The sequence below is a fragment of the Panulirus ornatus genome, chromosome 49, assembly GCF_036320965.1.
Source record: "Panulirus ornatus isolate Po-2019 chromosome 49, ASM3632096v1, whole genome shotgun sequence".
Lineage (NCBI taxonomy): Eukaryota > Metazoa > Arthropoda > Malacostraca > Decapoda > Palinuridae > Panulirus > Panulirus ornatus.
Window position 1 is genome coordinate 8,078,221 of NC_092272.1, and position 14,854 is coordinate 8,093,074.

The 14,854-nt window shown below is 39.4% G+C and overlaps 1 protein-coding gene across 5 annotated transcripts in view; it reads left to right on the forward strand.

Moving 5' to 3' along the window:
- Nucleotides 1-2,386: 2,386 nt before the first annotated feature.
- Nucleotides 2,387-14,854, forward strand: part of LOC139764382 (aldehyde dehydrogenase, dimeric NADP-preferring-like) — a 70,449-nt gene continuing 57,981 nt past the window's right edge. For 3 of the 5 annotated variants that reach the window (XR_011716353.1, XR_011716352.1, XM_071690946.1), the window contains exons 1-2: nucleotides 12,957-12,979; nucleotides 13,892-14,027. Coding sequence is in view for 2 of the 5 variants with exons in the window: in XM_071690946.1 (XP_071547047.1) it covers nucleotides 12,972-12,979; nucleotides 13,892-14,027 (144 nt within the window). In the remaining 3 variants the exon portion in view is untranslated. Of the gene's footprint in view, nucleotides 2,456-12,935; nucleotides 12,980-13,891; nucleotides 14,028-14,854 lie in introns of those variants that run through there. The other 2 variants (XR_011716354.1, XM_071690947.1) reach the window with 1 other exon arrangement.

Genomic DNA, 14,854 nt, shown 5'->3' on the forward strand with positions numbered 1-14,854 from the left:
TGAGAGGGGAGGATTTCCAGCCCCCCCGCTCCCTTCCCTTTTAGTCGCCTTCTACGACACGCAGGGAATACGTGGGAAGTATTCTTTCTCCCCTATCCCCAGGGAAAATATATATTATGAATATATATATATATATATATATATATATATATATATATATATATATATATACATATATATATATATATATATATATAAGGGTTGGGCCATTCTTTCGTCTGTTTCCTTGCGCTACATCGCTGACACGGGAGACAGCGATAAAGTATGTTATATATATATATATATATATATATATATATATATATATATATATATACTCCCTGGGGATAGGGGATTAAGAATACTTCCCACGTATTCCCTGCGTGTCGTAGAAGGCGACTAAAAGGGGAGGGAGCGGGGGGCTGGAAATCCTCCCCTCTCGTTTTTTTTTTTTTTTTTTTTTTTTTTTTCCAAAAGAAGGAACAGAGAATTGGGCCAGGTGAGGGTATTCCCTCAAAGGCCCAGTCCTCTGTTCTTAACGCTACCTCGCTAATGCGGGAAATGGCGAATAGTTTGAAAGAAAAGAAAAAGAAAGAAAGATATATATATATATATATATATATATATATATATATATACATATATATATATATATATATATATATATATATATATATATATATATATTATCCCTGTGGATAGGGGATTAAGAATACTTCCCACGTATTCCCTGCGTGTCGTAGAAGGCGACTAAAAGGGGAGGGAGCGGGGGGCTGGAAAGCCTCCCCTCTCGTTTTTTTTTTTTTTTTTTTTTTCAAAAGAAGGAACAGAGAATTGGGATAGGTGAGGGTATTCCCTCAAAGGCCCAGTCCTCTGTTCTTAACGCTACCTCGCTAATGCGGGAAATGGCGAATAGTTTGAAAGAAAGATATATATATATATATATATATATATATATATATATATATATATATATATATATATATATATATATATATATATGCAGAGCTAACTTTCACAATGACTGTGATATCATACTGTCAGGTTCTCCACATAAAGTATTTATCTTTTAAAAGTACAAAAATAACCTACGAAAAATGTACATAATTCAACCGTTACACTTATCATTCCATAAATTGATATTATTAATGTCAAGGCCCATTTTTGGCTCACATGCTAACTACTTGGCCAAATATGTTACTTCTCTTCAAAACATAACAAATACTCAGGAAAATAATGCATACAGAATACAACCACCACCATTACTTCAGTAGTAGTAATAATGGAGGGCAGTCGGGTGAAACATCGTATTGACTAGTAACCTAGCCATAGTTTATTAAGATTTATCACCGTTTTTATGGCAATTATTTGTTTACTTCATAGACTATTATTTAGGATGATAAACTACCCCAATTTTCATTATATAGTTTATTTATGACACCTGAAATGTTTATCTTGGCTTCATGACCATGGTAGATATATTTGTTGTGGAGGCAACTTACTGACTCTAAATACAGTAGTCGATACACACGCTTACAACTGCGCCAAAACTACTGCTTATACAAACGACATATCTTAGTAAATTGATTCTTCAGCTCCCAAACATGTAGACTCATTAATTATTGAGCCTGAGAAGGAGGCTATATCTTCCTGGAGTCTATATACACTTTTAGATTCCACGAAATGATCTTCCAAATACGGTAGACCCTCTACATTATACCTGTATGAGGCTGGTGCCCATAAATATGTAGCCCAAGTTTCAGTAAAAACAAACAAACATTTAGCATAGCAACGAATCTTAACAGAGGTAAGACAATAAAGTAGTTGGATATACTTTATAAAACAACTTCATTTGGGGAATCAGGTATGGAAAAATTAAGGGATCATACCGTAAACTTTTAGATATTTCCGTGTATGTAAAAGTGAAATGATGTCCATAAATGTAGTCATATTCTCTAATGGATGTTAGGGCATTCTTAAGATATTGTTATGTGAGGAAAGCTAAGACGTGAAAAGTAAAAGTAGTGTCAATACTGTAAAATATTTTCATGAATGTAGGGAAATTCTAGAGATTGAAGGCATAATAATGTAATTTAGATTATAATTTGAACACCAAACAAATGTTTAGTATATTCAAAATTATAATTGATAGATTTTGAAACTACAGGAAAGTATGTGAAAAGTATTGTCATCTTAGAGAAATCATTGACAGTGACATTTGATTTGTTTTATATGTTTTCCTGTTTTACCTACAGCTACTGATTACGGTGTGAATGGATATTGCAAAAGATTAACAGTGAAAAATTAGCAAAAATTAGCTTTGGTTTTTTATATATATATATATATATATATATATATATATATATATATATATATATGAGTATGATAGTCGTCAGACTGGTTAGTTGCCAAATGTCGCAGGCTCTCACTCGCATAATCCCAGCTGGCGATCAGTGACACAGCTGACAAGGAAGAGGTAAGTGTGAACATTGTTGTAGTCGATATCTTGTTATTACTATTATTTTTGTCTTTTTCCCATGATTTTTTTTATATACTTGTACATACATTGGGTGTTGTATGATGCCCATGTTATAAATTCATTGGTTCACTGCAGAGTTGGTATGGTGTCAAGGGGAAATAAGGCCACTACTGTACTTAGGGCGAGCTAACTCGTGATTCACACCCTATCATGTCTGAAGTAGAGATAACTATCCGGGTAGTGATTAACTTTTGTGCCTTTATGTGTGGATTTACAGATTTATATTAGAAAAGTTGTTGCACTCGAGATTCGTAAATTTTTTTTTTTTTTTGCATTATACACTTGAATATGTCAAGTTCTTGAATATTCCAAGCTATAATGGCAAACCCAAGTAAGACCACCAGCCATTTTTTAAACCAGAAAAGATGTTGGTATTTGAATCACCCCATTCCTATTATATTGAGTTTGGTTACATATAGTTACTCCTAAATGATATCCAGGTTAGTGTCCACAGGGTTCTTCTATACTAGACTTATCGTTCTCTGTGTCCTTGTGGTGTTGCTTGATAGATTTGTTTTATATTCTGTTAAATGTTTCTCCATCTCTTAGTTAGATTTATATATCTGTCTCTTACAGCCTTCTTAATAGCATTATTCCTTCAGTGCCCTCTGTGTAAAGGATTTTCTTTTTCTTGTAGTATTAGCCATTTTTCATTTGGAATATTTGAGAACCTGGTTAACCCTAATCTAGTTAAGGAAAATTTGAAAGTGAAATTAAGAAATCTTAGTGACCACTCCAACTTTTTGATTTTCAAGTAAAGTCGGTGATCCAGGAATATGATTGCACAAGCAAAAGATAAGTTCCTTCCCTCAGCCACCACAAAGATTGCTTAAGGATTTGGAAAAACTTGTTAGTAGACTGACTCCTCGTACAGATTAGAAGTGACTTAGACTGAGGGATTTGATTTGCAGTATTATTTTTGATGAGAGGAAAGTAAAAGTAGGGAGGGCTATGATCAGGAAAACGGATTTGGAAGAAATGCATATTATCAACTTTGGAGCTTTACATTTATGGTGTGACGATTGGTATTGAGGTAATGATAATGGGGGCTATGGTGATCTGGAAATACTGAGGGATAAATGTAGGGAAAGACATTTTGCAGTTAACCAATAAAAACCTAACCTAACATTCTCAACAATCTAGATGTATTATATTTTGGATGTTTATAAAAGAAATGAATGATACAATGTAAGTTTTATTCATTTAAAGGAATTATGTTCTAAAGTGTTTTGTATTCACCGATTGTTTACTTCCTATAACTGCATGTAATCATTATGGATGACTATATCTTTGGTATATTTCAAGTATGACTGTATGTTAAGGTATATTTCAGATATTGTGTGAGATTTTCACTGGTTCTTTTGATTTATACAAGTGTGTTACTTAATTTTATTGCATATTGTACAAAATCATCATCCTCCACAGGTCTAAGATTTGTATAAGTGTGTTACTTAGTTTTATTGCAGATTGTACAGAATCATCATCCTCCACAGGTCTAAACCACTTTTGCTATGTATAAAGAGTCAGTTGATAATGCTTTTCATTAAAGTGCCTAGGTTATTTTTGTGGTGACCCTGAACAGGTACTTTAACAATATGACCTATGAAATTACTAAAGTTCTCTTGAAAATCTAAGGTTCCCTTTATTTTGCATGTTACTTAAAAAGAATATTTGGTGTTTGTAATCATTTGTTGTGAGGTTTGTTTGCATATTGTGTTTGCTTCCTCATATTACATGCAACTAGAGCAGCAAGAGTAACAAATCCCCAAAATTTGCTGAAATAAACCACAACATACCAGAATTACATGGTGCATGCCATCTGAATTGCCTGAATTATGTTCATATGAATTGACAGAACAAAAGTTGATATAAAAAAATTCATAGCAAATCGAAAATTAAGATGTTGTTGCTGCAGTGCTTTAACCAAATTGGTCTCCCTGAACACTGTATACATTATATATACGGAAATAGTAAAGTGAAAAACTGCCTCACATGAAATGAAACACCACATAACAATGATATAGTAATCAGGAAACAAGTGATATAGGCCTCTACCTTTTGAGGGAGACTTAACAGACATGATGGGAGCTTATTTGCTAAGATAGTGGCAAGCACTACAAAGCCTTGTTTTGACATGTCTCCCAGGTGTTGTCACCTCATTTTTATATTGTTTTGATGAACTTTGTTTTGTCTCCCCAGTGTTGTCACCTCGTTTTTGTATTGTTTTGATGAACTTCATTTTTCATTAACACTAATTCCACCTTGTTCTACATCTCTATTTTTGATAAATTTGCTTTTGAAGTTTTACTTTATCGTGGTATTATTATATGTATTTATTAGTTTACAAGAGGTATGTGAGTGTTAGTATATAAGCACCTGTTAGTGAGAGGAGTGAGGAAGAGAGGCAGGTATTTGGGAGAAGCTAAGTTTGTGTCAGCAGTTATGATGCGAGGGTTCAGGTATTAATGGTGGGTGATTTAAATACAAGAATGGGTAGTGTGGCAGTTGAGGGTATGGTTTAGGGGGCCTAGGGTAATCTTCCTATCCAGTGAAACTTTTAGTCTTAGCATACCATTGTCTTGTTGGCTGTAAAAGGCATTGTATTACTTTTAAGCATTCTTGACTGAATAATGCACACAACGTTTCGTACGTCATTATCATCAACATCATAATAGTGTATCTGTGCAAAAATTAGGGTTTGATTTTGTAGTCAGGTTTATATGACTGTTAATTTCATGCTATATGTGTGTGTGTGTGATGCAGGAGATAGCAATGCTGTTTTCCTGTGGGGTGGGGTTGGGACAGGAATGGATGAAGGCAAGCAAATATGAGCATGTACATGTGTATGTATGTAATGTCTGCTTATGTGTATGTATATGTGTGTATGTGGGCGTTTATATATGAGTGGATTAGCTGTTCTTCATCTGTTTCCTGGCGCTGCCTCGCTGACGTGGGAAACAGTGATTATGTATATGATAGAGTTGATAGAGATGCTCTGTGGAAGGTATTAAGAATATATGGTGTGGGAGGAAAGTTGTTAGAAGCAGTGAAAAGTTTTTATCGAGGATGTAAGGCATGTGTACGTGTAGGAAGAGAGGAAAGTGATTGGTTCTCAGTGAATGTAGGTTTGCGGCAGGGGTGTGTGATGTCTCCATGGTTGTTTAATTTGTTTATGGATGGGGTTGTTAGGGAGGTAAATGCAAGAGTTTTGGAAAGAGGGGCAAGTATGAAGTCTGTTGGGGATGAGAGAGCTTGGGAAGTGAGTCAGTTGTTGTTCGCTGATGATACAGCGCTGGTGGCTGATTCATGTGAGAAACTGCAGAAGCTGGTGACTGAGTTTGGAAAAGTGTGTGGAAGAAGAAAGTTAAGAGTAAATGTGAATAAGAGCAAGGTTAGTAGGTACAGTAGGGTTGAGGGTCAAGTCAATTGGGAGGTGAGTTTGAATGGAGAAAAACTGGAGGAAGTGAAGTGTTTTAGATATCTGGGAGTGGATCTGGCAGCGGATGGAACCATGGAAGCGGAAGTGGATCATAGGGTGGGGGAGGGGGCGAAAATTCTGGGGGCCTTGAAGAATGTGTGGAAGTCGAGAACATTATCTCGGAAAGCAAAAATGGGTATGTTTGAAGGAATAGTGGTTCCAACAATGTTGTATGGTTGCGAGGCATGGACTATGGATAGAGTTGTGCGCAGGAGGATGGATGTGCTGGAAATGAGATGTTTGAGGACAATGTGTGGTGTGAGGTGGTTTGATCGAGTGAGTAACGTAAGGGTAAGAGAGATGTGTGGAAATAAAAAGAGCGTGGTTGAGAGAGCAGAAGAGGGTGTTTTGAAGTGGTTTGGGCACATGGAGAGGATGAGTGAGGAAAGATTGACCAAGAGGATATATGTGTCGGAGGTGGAGGGAACAAGGAGAAGAGGGAGACCAAATTGGAGGTGGAAAGATGGAGTGAAAAAGATTTTGTGTGATCGGGGCCTGAACATGCAGGAGGGTGAAAGGAGGGCAAGGAATAGAGTGAATTGGAGCGATGTGGTATACCGGGGTTGACGTGCTGTCAGTGGATTGAAGCAAGGCATGTGAAGCGTCTGGGGTAAACCATGGAAAGCTGTGTAGGTATGTATATTTGCGTGTGTGGACGTATGTATATACATGTGTATGGGGGGGGGTTGGGCCATTTCTTTCGTCTGTTTCCTTGCGCTACCTCGCAAACGCGGGAGACAGCGACAAAGTATAATAAAAAAAAAAAATAAATATATATATATATATATATATATATATATATATATATATATTTTATGTTTAAGAATCTTAATTTTATTATGAAAAAATGTAATCTAAAGAGGGAGAAGGTATGGACGATGTCTTTTTCATTTTTTTACTTGAAATTTTCATATGTATATATATGTATGTGTGTGTGTGTGTGTGTGTGTGTGTATATATATATGTATATTATCCCTGGGGATAGGGGTGAAAGAATACTTCCCACGTATTCCTCGCGTGTCGTAGAAAGCGACTAGAGGGGACGGGAGCGGGGGGCCGGAAATCCTCCCCTCCTTGTATTAACTTTCTAAAATGGGAAACAGAAGAAGGAGTCACGCGGGGAGTGCTCATCCTCTTCGAAGGCTCAGAGTGGGGTGCCTAAATGTGTGTGGATGTAACCAAGATGTGAAAAAAGGAGAGATAGGTAGTATGTTTGAGGAAAGGAACCTGGATGTTTTGGCTCTGAGTGAAACGAAGCTCAAGGGTAAAGGGGAAGAGTGGTTTGGAAATGTCTGGGGAGTGAAGTCAGGGGTTAGTGAGAGGACAAGAGCAAGGGAAGGAGTAGCAATACTCCTGAAACAGGAGTTGTGGGAGTATGTGATAGAATGTAAGAAAGTAAATTCTCGATTAATATGGGTAAAATTGAAAGTTGATGGAGAGAGATGGGTGATTATTGGTGCATATGCACCTGGGCATGAGAAGAAAGATCATGAGAGGCAAGTGTTTTGGGAGCAGCTAAATGAGTGTGTTAGCGGTTTTGATGCACGAGACCGGGTTATAGTGATGGGTGATTTGAATGCAAAGGTGAGTAATGTGGCAGTTGAGGGAATAATTGGTATGCATGGGGTGTTCAGTGTTGTAAATGGAAATGGTGAAGAGCTTGTAGATTTATGTGCTGAAAAAGGACTGATGATTGGGAATACCTGGTTTAAAAAGTGAGATATACATAAGTATACTTATGTAAGTAGGAGAGATGGCCAGAGAGCGTTATTGGATTACGTGTTAATTGACAGGCGTGCGAAAGAGAGACTTTTGGATGTCAGTGTGCTGAGAGGTGCAACTGGAGGGATGTCTGATCATTATCTTGTGGAGGCTAAGGTGAAGATTAGTATGGGTTTTCAGAAAAGAAGAGTGAATGTTGGGGTGAAGAAGGTGGTGAGAGTAAGTGAGCTTGGGAAGGAGACCTGTGTGAAGAAGTATCAGGAGAGACTGTGTACAGAATGGAAAAAGGTGAGAACAATGGAAGTAAGGGGAGTGGGGGAGGAATGGGATGTATTTAGGGAATCAGTGATGGATTGCGCAAAAGATGCTTGTGGCATGAGAAGAGTGGGAGGTGGGCTGTTTAGAAAGGGTAGTGAGTGGTGGGATGAAGAAGTAAGAGTATTAGTGAAAGAGAAGAGAGAGGCATTTGGACGATTTTTGCAGGGAAAAAATGCAATTGAGTGGGAGAAGTATAAAAGAAAGAGACAGGAGGTCAAGAGAAAGGTGCAAGAGGTGAAAAAAAGGGCAAATGAGAGTTGGGGTGAGAGAGTATCATTAAATTTTAGGGAGAATAAAAAGATGTTCTGGAAGGAGGTAAATAGGGTGCGTAAGACAAGGGAGCAAATGGGAACTTCAGTGAAGGGCGTAAATGGGGAGGTGATAACAAGTAGTGGTGATGTGAGAAGGAGATGGAATGAGTATTTTGAAGGTTTGTTGAATGTGTCTGATGACAGAGTGGCAGATATAGGGTGTTTGGGTCGAGGTGGTGTGCAGAGTGAGAGGGTTAGGGAAAATGATTTGGTAAACAGAGAAGAGGTAGTAAAAGCTTTGCGGAAGATGAAAGCCGGCAAGGCAGCAGGTTTGGATGGTATTGCAGTGGAATTTATAAAAAAAGGGGGTGACTGTATTGTTGACTGGTTGGTAAGGTTATTTAATGTATGTATGACTCATGGTGAGGTGCCTGAGGATTGGCGGAATGCGTGCATAGTGCCATTGTACAAAGGCAAAGGGGATAAGAGTGAGTGCTCAAATTACAGAGGTATAAGTTTGTTGAGTATTCCTGGTAAATTATATGGGAGGGTATTGATTGAGAGGGTGAAGGCATGTACAGAGCATCAGATTGGGGAAGAGCAGTGTGGTTTCAGAAGTGGTAGAGGATGTGTGGATCAGGTGTTTGCTTTGAAGAATGTATGTGAGAAATACTTAGAAAAGCAAATGGATTTGTATGTAGCATTTATGGATCTGGAGAAGGCATATGATAGAGTTGATAGAGATGCTCTGTGGAAGGTATTAAGAATATATGGTGTGGGAGGCAAGTTGTTAGAAGCAGTGAAAAGTTTTTATCGAGGATGTAAGGCATTTGTACGTGTAGGAAGAGAGGAAAGTGATTGGTTCTCAGTGAATGTAGGTTTGCAGCAGGGGTGTGTGATGTCTCCATGGTTGTTTAATTTGTTTATGGATGGGGTTGTTAGGGAGGTAAATGCAAGAGTCTTGGAAAGAGGGGCAAGTATGAAGTCTGTTGGGGATGAGAGAGCTTGGGAAGTGAGTCAGTTGTTGTTCGCTGATGATACAGCGCTGGTGGCGGATTCATGTGAGAAACTGCAGAAGCTGGTGACGGAGTTTGGTAAAGTGTGTGGAAGAAGAAAGTTAAGAGTAAATGTGAATAAGAGCAAGGTTATTAGGTACAGTAGGGTTGAGGGTCAAGTCAATTGGGAGGTGAGTTTGAATGGAGAAAAACTGGAGGAAGTGAAGTGTTTTAGATATCTGGGAGTGGATCTGGCAGCGGATGGAACCATGGAAGCGGAAGTGGATCATAGGGTGGGGGAGGGGGCGAAAATTTTGGGAGCCTTGAAAAATGTGTGGAAGTCGAGAACATTATCCCGGAAAGCAAAAATGGGTATGTTTGAAGGAATAGTAGTTCCAACAATGTTGTATGGTTGCGAGGCGTGGGCTATGGATAGAGTTGTGCGCAGGAGGATGGATGTGCTGGAAATGAGATGTTTGAGGACAATGTGTGGTGTGAGGTGGTTTGATCGAGTAAGTAACGTAAGGGTAAGAGAGATGTGTGGAAATAAAAAGAGCGTGGTTGAGAGAGCAGAAGAGGGTGTTTTGAAATGGTTTGGGCACATGGAGAGAATGAGTGAGGAAAGATTGACCAAGAGGATATATGTGTCGGAGGTGGAGGGAACGAGGAGAAGAGGGAGACCAAATTGGAGGTGGAAAGATGGAGTGAAAAGGATTTTGTGTGATCGGGGCCTGAACATGCAGGAGGGTGAAAGGAGGGCAAGGAATAGAGTGAATTGGAGCGATGTGGTATACAGGGGTTGACGTGCTGTCAGTGGATTGAATCAAGGCATGTGAAGCGTCCGGGGTAAACCAAGGAAAGCTGTGTAGGTATGTATATTTGCGTGTGTGGACGTGTGTATGTACATGTGTATGGGGGGGGTTGGGCCATTTCTTTCGTCTGTTTCCTTGCGCTACCTCGCAAACGCGGGAGACAGCGACAAAGTATAAAAAAAAAAAAAAAAAAAATTTATATATATATATATTTTATATATATATGTATATATATATATATATTTTTTTTTTTTTCTTCCCAAAGGAAGGAACAGAGAAGGGGACTGGATGAGGATGTTTCCTGTACTTCTAGTGTGCAGGACAGTCTATTTTGAACTTTTATCAATGCCATCTCATTGATGTTGCCTATGATTACGTGTTCTTATCCCCTGTTCTTCACTTCTTAATTTTGCTGATCAGTTTCATAATATTTTGTCTCTCTTGGCTAATTTGCTTCTATATGTTTGTTGTTAGCCATTTAGACTTTTGATGATTATTCATATATTCCTGTGTGGCAGTTTTATTACTCTAAGCTTTACTTTGGAAAAAAGCATAGGGAGCTGTGGTTTGATGCACTACATGTGACAGCTAGAGACATTGTGAATGAATTTGGCTTTTTTTTTTTTTTTTTCCGTCACAACCTATCTGAAGTAGGGGGGTAGCGATGCTATTTGCTGTGGGGCGGGTAGCGACAGAATTGGTTGAAGGCAAGCAAGTATGAATATGTACATATATGTGTGTACGTGTAGGAAGAGAGGAAAGTGATTGGTTCTCAGTGAATGTAGGTTTGCGGCAGGGGTGTGTGATGTCTCCATGGTTGTTTAATTTGTTTATGGATGGGGTTGTTAGGGAGGTAAATGCAAGAGTTTTGGAAAGAGGAGCAAGTATGAAGTCTGTTGGGGATGAGAGAGCTTGGGAAGTGAGTCAGTTGTTGTTCGCTGATGATACAGCGCTGGTGGCTGATTCATGTGAGAAACTGCAGAAGCTGGTGACTGAGTTTGGTAAAGTGTGTGGAAGAAGAAAGTTAAGAGTAAATGTGAATAAGAGCAAGGTTATTAGGTACAGTAGGGTTGAGGGTCAAGTCAATTGGGAGGTGAGTTTGAATGGAGAAAAACTGGAGGAAGTGAAGTGTTTTAGATATCTGGGAGTGGATCTGGCAGCGGATGGAACCATGGAAGCGGAAGTGGATCATAGGGTGGGGGAGGGGGCGAAAATTCTGGGAGCCTTGAAGAATGTGTGGAAGTCGAGAACATTATCTCGGAAAGCAAAAATGAGTATGTTTGAAGGAATAGTGGTTCCAACAATGTTGTATGGTTGCGAGGCGTGGACTATGGATAGAGTTGTGCGCAGGAGGATGGATGTGCTGGAAATGAGATGTTTGAGGACAATGTGTGGTGTGAGGTGGTTTGATCGAGTGAGTAACGTAAGGGTAAGAGAGATGTGTGGAAATAAAAAGAGCGTGGTTGAGAGAGCAGAAGAGGGTGTTTTGAAATGGTTTGGTCACATGGAGAGAATGAGTGAGGAAAGATTGACCAAGAGGATATATGTGTCGGAGGTGGAGGGAACGAGGAGAAGAGGGAGACCAAATTGGAGGTGGAAAGATGGAGTGAAAAAGATTTTGTGTGATCGGGGCCTGAACATGCAGGAGGGTGAAAGGAGGGCAAAGAATAGAGTGAATTGGATCGATATGGTATACCGGGGTTGACGTGCTGTCAGTGGGTTGAATCAAGGCATGTGTATGGGGGTGGGTTGGGCCATTTCTTTCGAAAAACTGGAGGAAGTGAAGTGTTTTAGATATCTGGGAGTGGATCTGGCAGTGGATGGAACCATGGAAGCGGAAGTGGATCATAGGGTGGGGGAGGGGGCGAAAATTCTGGGAGCCTTGAAGAATGTGTGGAAGTCGAGAACATTATCTCGGAAAGCAAAAATGAGTATGTTTGAAGGAATAGTGGTTCCAACAATGTTGTATGGTTGCGAGGCGAGGGCTATGGATAGAGTTGTGCGCAGGAGGGTGGATGTGCTGGAAATGAGATGTTTGAGGACAATATGTGGTGTGAGGTGGTTTGATCGAGTAAGTAATGTAAGGGTAAGAGAGATGTGTGGAAATAAGAAGGGCATGGTTGAGGGAGCAGAAGAGGGTGTTTTGAAATGGTTTGGGCTCATGGAGAGAATGAGTGAGGAAAGATTGACCAAGAGGATATATGTGTCGGAGGTGGAGGGAATGAGGAGAAGTGGGAGACCAAATTGGAGGTGGAAAGATGGAGTGAAAAAGATTTTGTGTGATCGGGGCCTGAACATGCAGGAGGGTGAAAGGCGGGCAAGGAATAGAGTGAATTGGATCGATGTGGTATGCCGGGGTTGACGTGCTGTCAGTGGATTGAATTAGGGCATGTGAAGCGTCTGGGGTAAACCATGGAAAGTTCTGTGGGGCCTGGATGTGGAAAGGGAGCTGTGGTTTCGGGCATTATTGCATGACAGCTAGAGACTGAGTGTGAACGAATGGGGCCTTTGTTGTCTTTTCCTAGCGCTGCCTCGCACACATGAGGGGGGAGGGGGATGTTATTCCATGTGTGGCGAGGTGGCGATGGGAATGAATAATAGGCAGACAGTATGAATTGTGTGCATGTGTATATATGTATGTGTCTGTGTGTGTATATATATGTGTACATTGAGATGTATAGGTATGTATATTTGCGTGTGTGGACGTGTATGTATATACATGTGTATGGAAGTGGGATGGGCCATTTCTTTTGTCTGTTTCCTTGCGCTGCCTCACAAACGCGGGAGACAGCGACAAAGCAAAATGATAATAATGATATATATATATTTCTTCTTTTTCAGATTTTTCTCTTACTATGGAAGAGAAGATGGCTGCACATGAGCAGGTTAGTAATTTGACTTTAGTTCATTCATTATGTTAGAGGATGAAACTTCTACTAGAATTGTTAGAAACATCTTGTATTAACTACTTTGAACTTAGTAAGAATCCTGTAAACCTTTCCTGGATTTAGGCGTAATTACAGTAAAACTTCTTGTTATCTGAATTGCTTGGTGTTCCACTGTTTCAGATAAAAAAATCCAGTTCGAGTTTTTTGATATATTAGATGATTCAGAAATCGCACTTTCGTTGCTTTATGTTGGGATTTTCATCTGCAAAATCCTTGCACACTTATAGTGAACTGAAAAGCAAAGAAAAATTGGGATGTATGCAGCAGGGTTGTGTTCAACACTGGCAGATTCTTCCGTTACGTTCATGTTATGTCACTTGTGACATTGAATAAACTTATTCAGCCATCCTTTGCTTGCTTGAAATGGCTCCAGCTCAGCTAAGTTGTCTTCTTTAGATGAATGCACATAGATCTTCAGAACTTTACACCTGAGCTGAAGGTTACTAAGGCTGCTTTTCTGTATCTAATGCTCTGTATGTGATAAGAGCATTTTCTTCAATATATCCTTAGTTGGATTTCTGAGTTTTGTGGTTACCTTGGTAGAGATTAGAGTAGTGTGGACCACAGTTCTTCAAAATTTTCTCAATTCTTCTTTATGTTGTGGATCGTAGATTCACCCAGGTTGTAAGCACGCCTAGATGTTGATGTTCTCTCACCAGCATCAGTGCATCAAATGATTTCTAGCTGATTCTAGGATAGGAGGCAATGTTGTTGAACATTTTGATGCCTTATTCACAAGCATAATCACAATGAGTTGAAGGAAAATCACATTGTTAGGTATACCTAAGTTGCACAAGCAGCTCAGATCCACGTACAATGGTGGTAACTATGAGACTGACCCACTGGCAGGAACTGGCGCATTCCACCTTGGACCCATGCTTATTCTACCCGCCAGCTCTTCCTGAAGTTTTCACGCAAATTCTTCTGTGCTGACACTCCTTCGCTTGCATCAGCACATTGTATGATTTTTAGCTTCATTTCTAAGGTCAGTGAGATTCTCTTCCATTTAAGTGCTTGTTCTGTGATAAGAGATGTTGCTGGGCATTTGGGTGCCATGTTTACAAACATAAATACAGTGGGTTGCAGGACAGTCACTTTAGCAGGTTGCACAAGTAGTACAGATCCTAACACAGCAGGTTGCACAAGTAGCACAGATCTTGACACAGTAGTGTGCTCCAATCAGTACACCACCTGCTAACCCTCAATCCTTCACTGAAGTTTTGGCACAGTTTCTACTGCACACACATTTTGAAATGTTTTACCTATTTTTAAATACTTTGCATAAAGGAAATACAGATACACATATATCTGTAAGCAAATAAGCACTCCTAGATGCCTTGATAGTCATCTTACAGAAGGTGAAGTCCTTCATAAGTGTCACATTGGACTTGTCCTTAATCAGCCTCTTGCACAACTCCATTTCCTTTTTGAGGCTTAAAGCCTTCCTCTTGTGATTCATGTAAGACAGAGACTGTTATGAGGAGCTGTCAGGCAATTGCTAATGATGCTTTAAAGGAGCCTTTGTTTGCGATAGTAATCAAGGATGCACAAAATACACAATTGTGCAACCAGTATTAAACTTCGCACTAGAAAACACATATAAGAAGGTAAGGAACCACCAGTGCCACTCAACACTGCGTAGTGGATACACTAATTAGTGTGGTGTTGTGCAAGTGCAGTTTGAAATATTTGTATGTATCTTTTATAATTTTTCAATTTTTTTCTGGACATCTAAAGGTTGCCAGCTGAAATTGGAAACCATTCATTTGTTTGAACATTTCATTGTCTTGACTTTTCTATAATAGTGGTTTT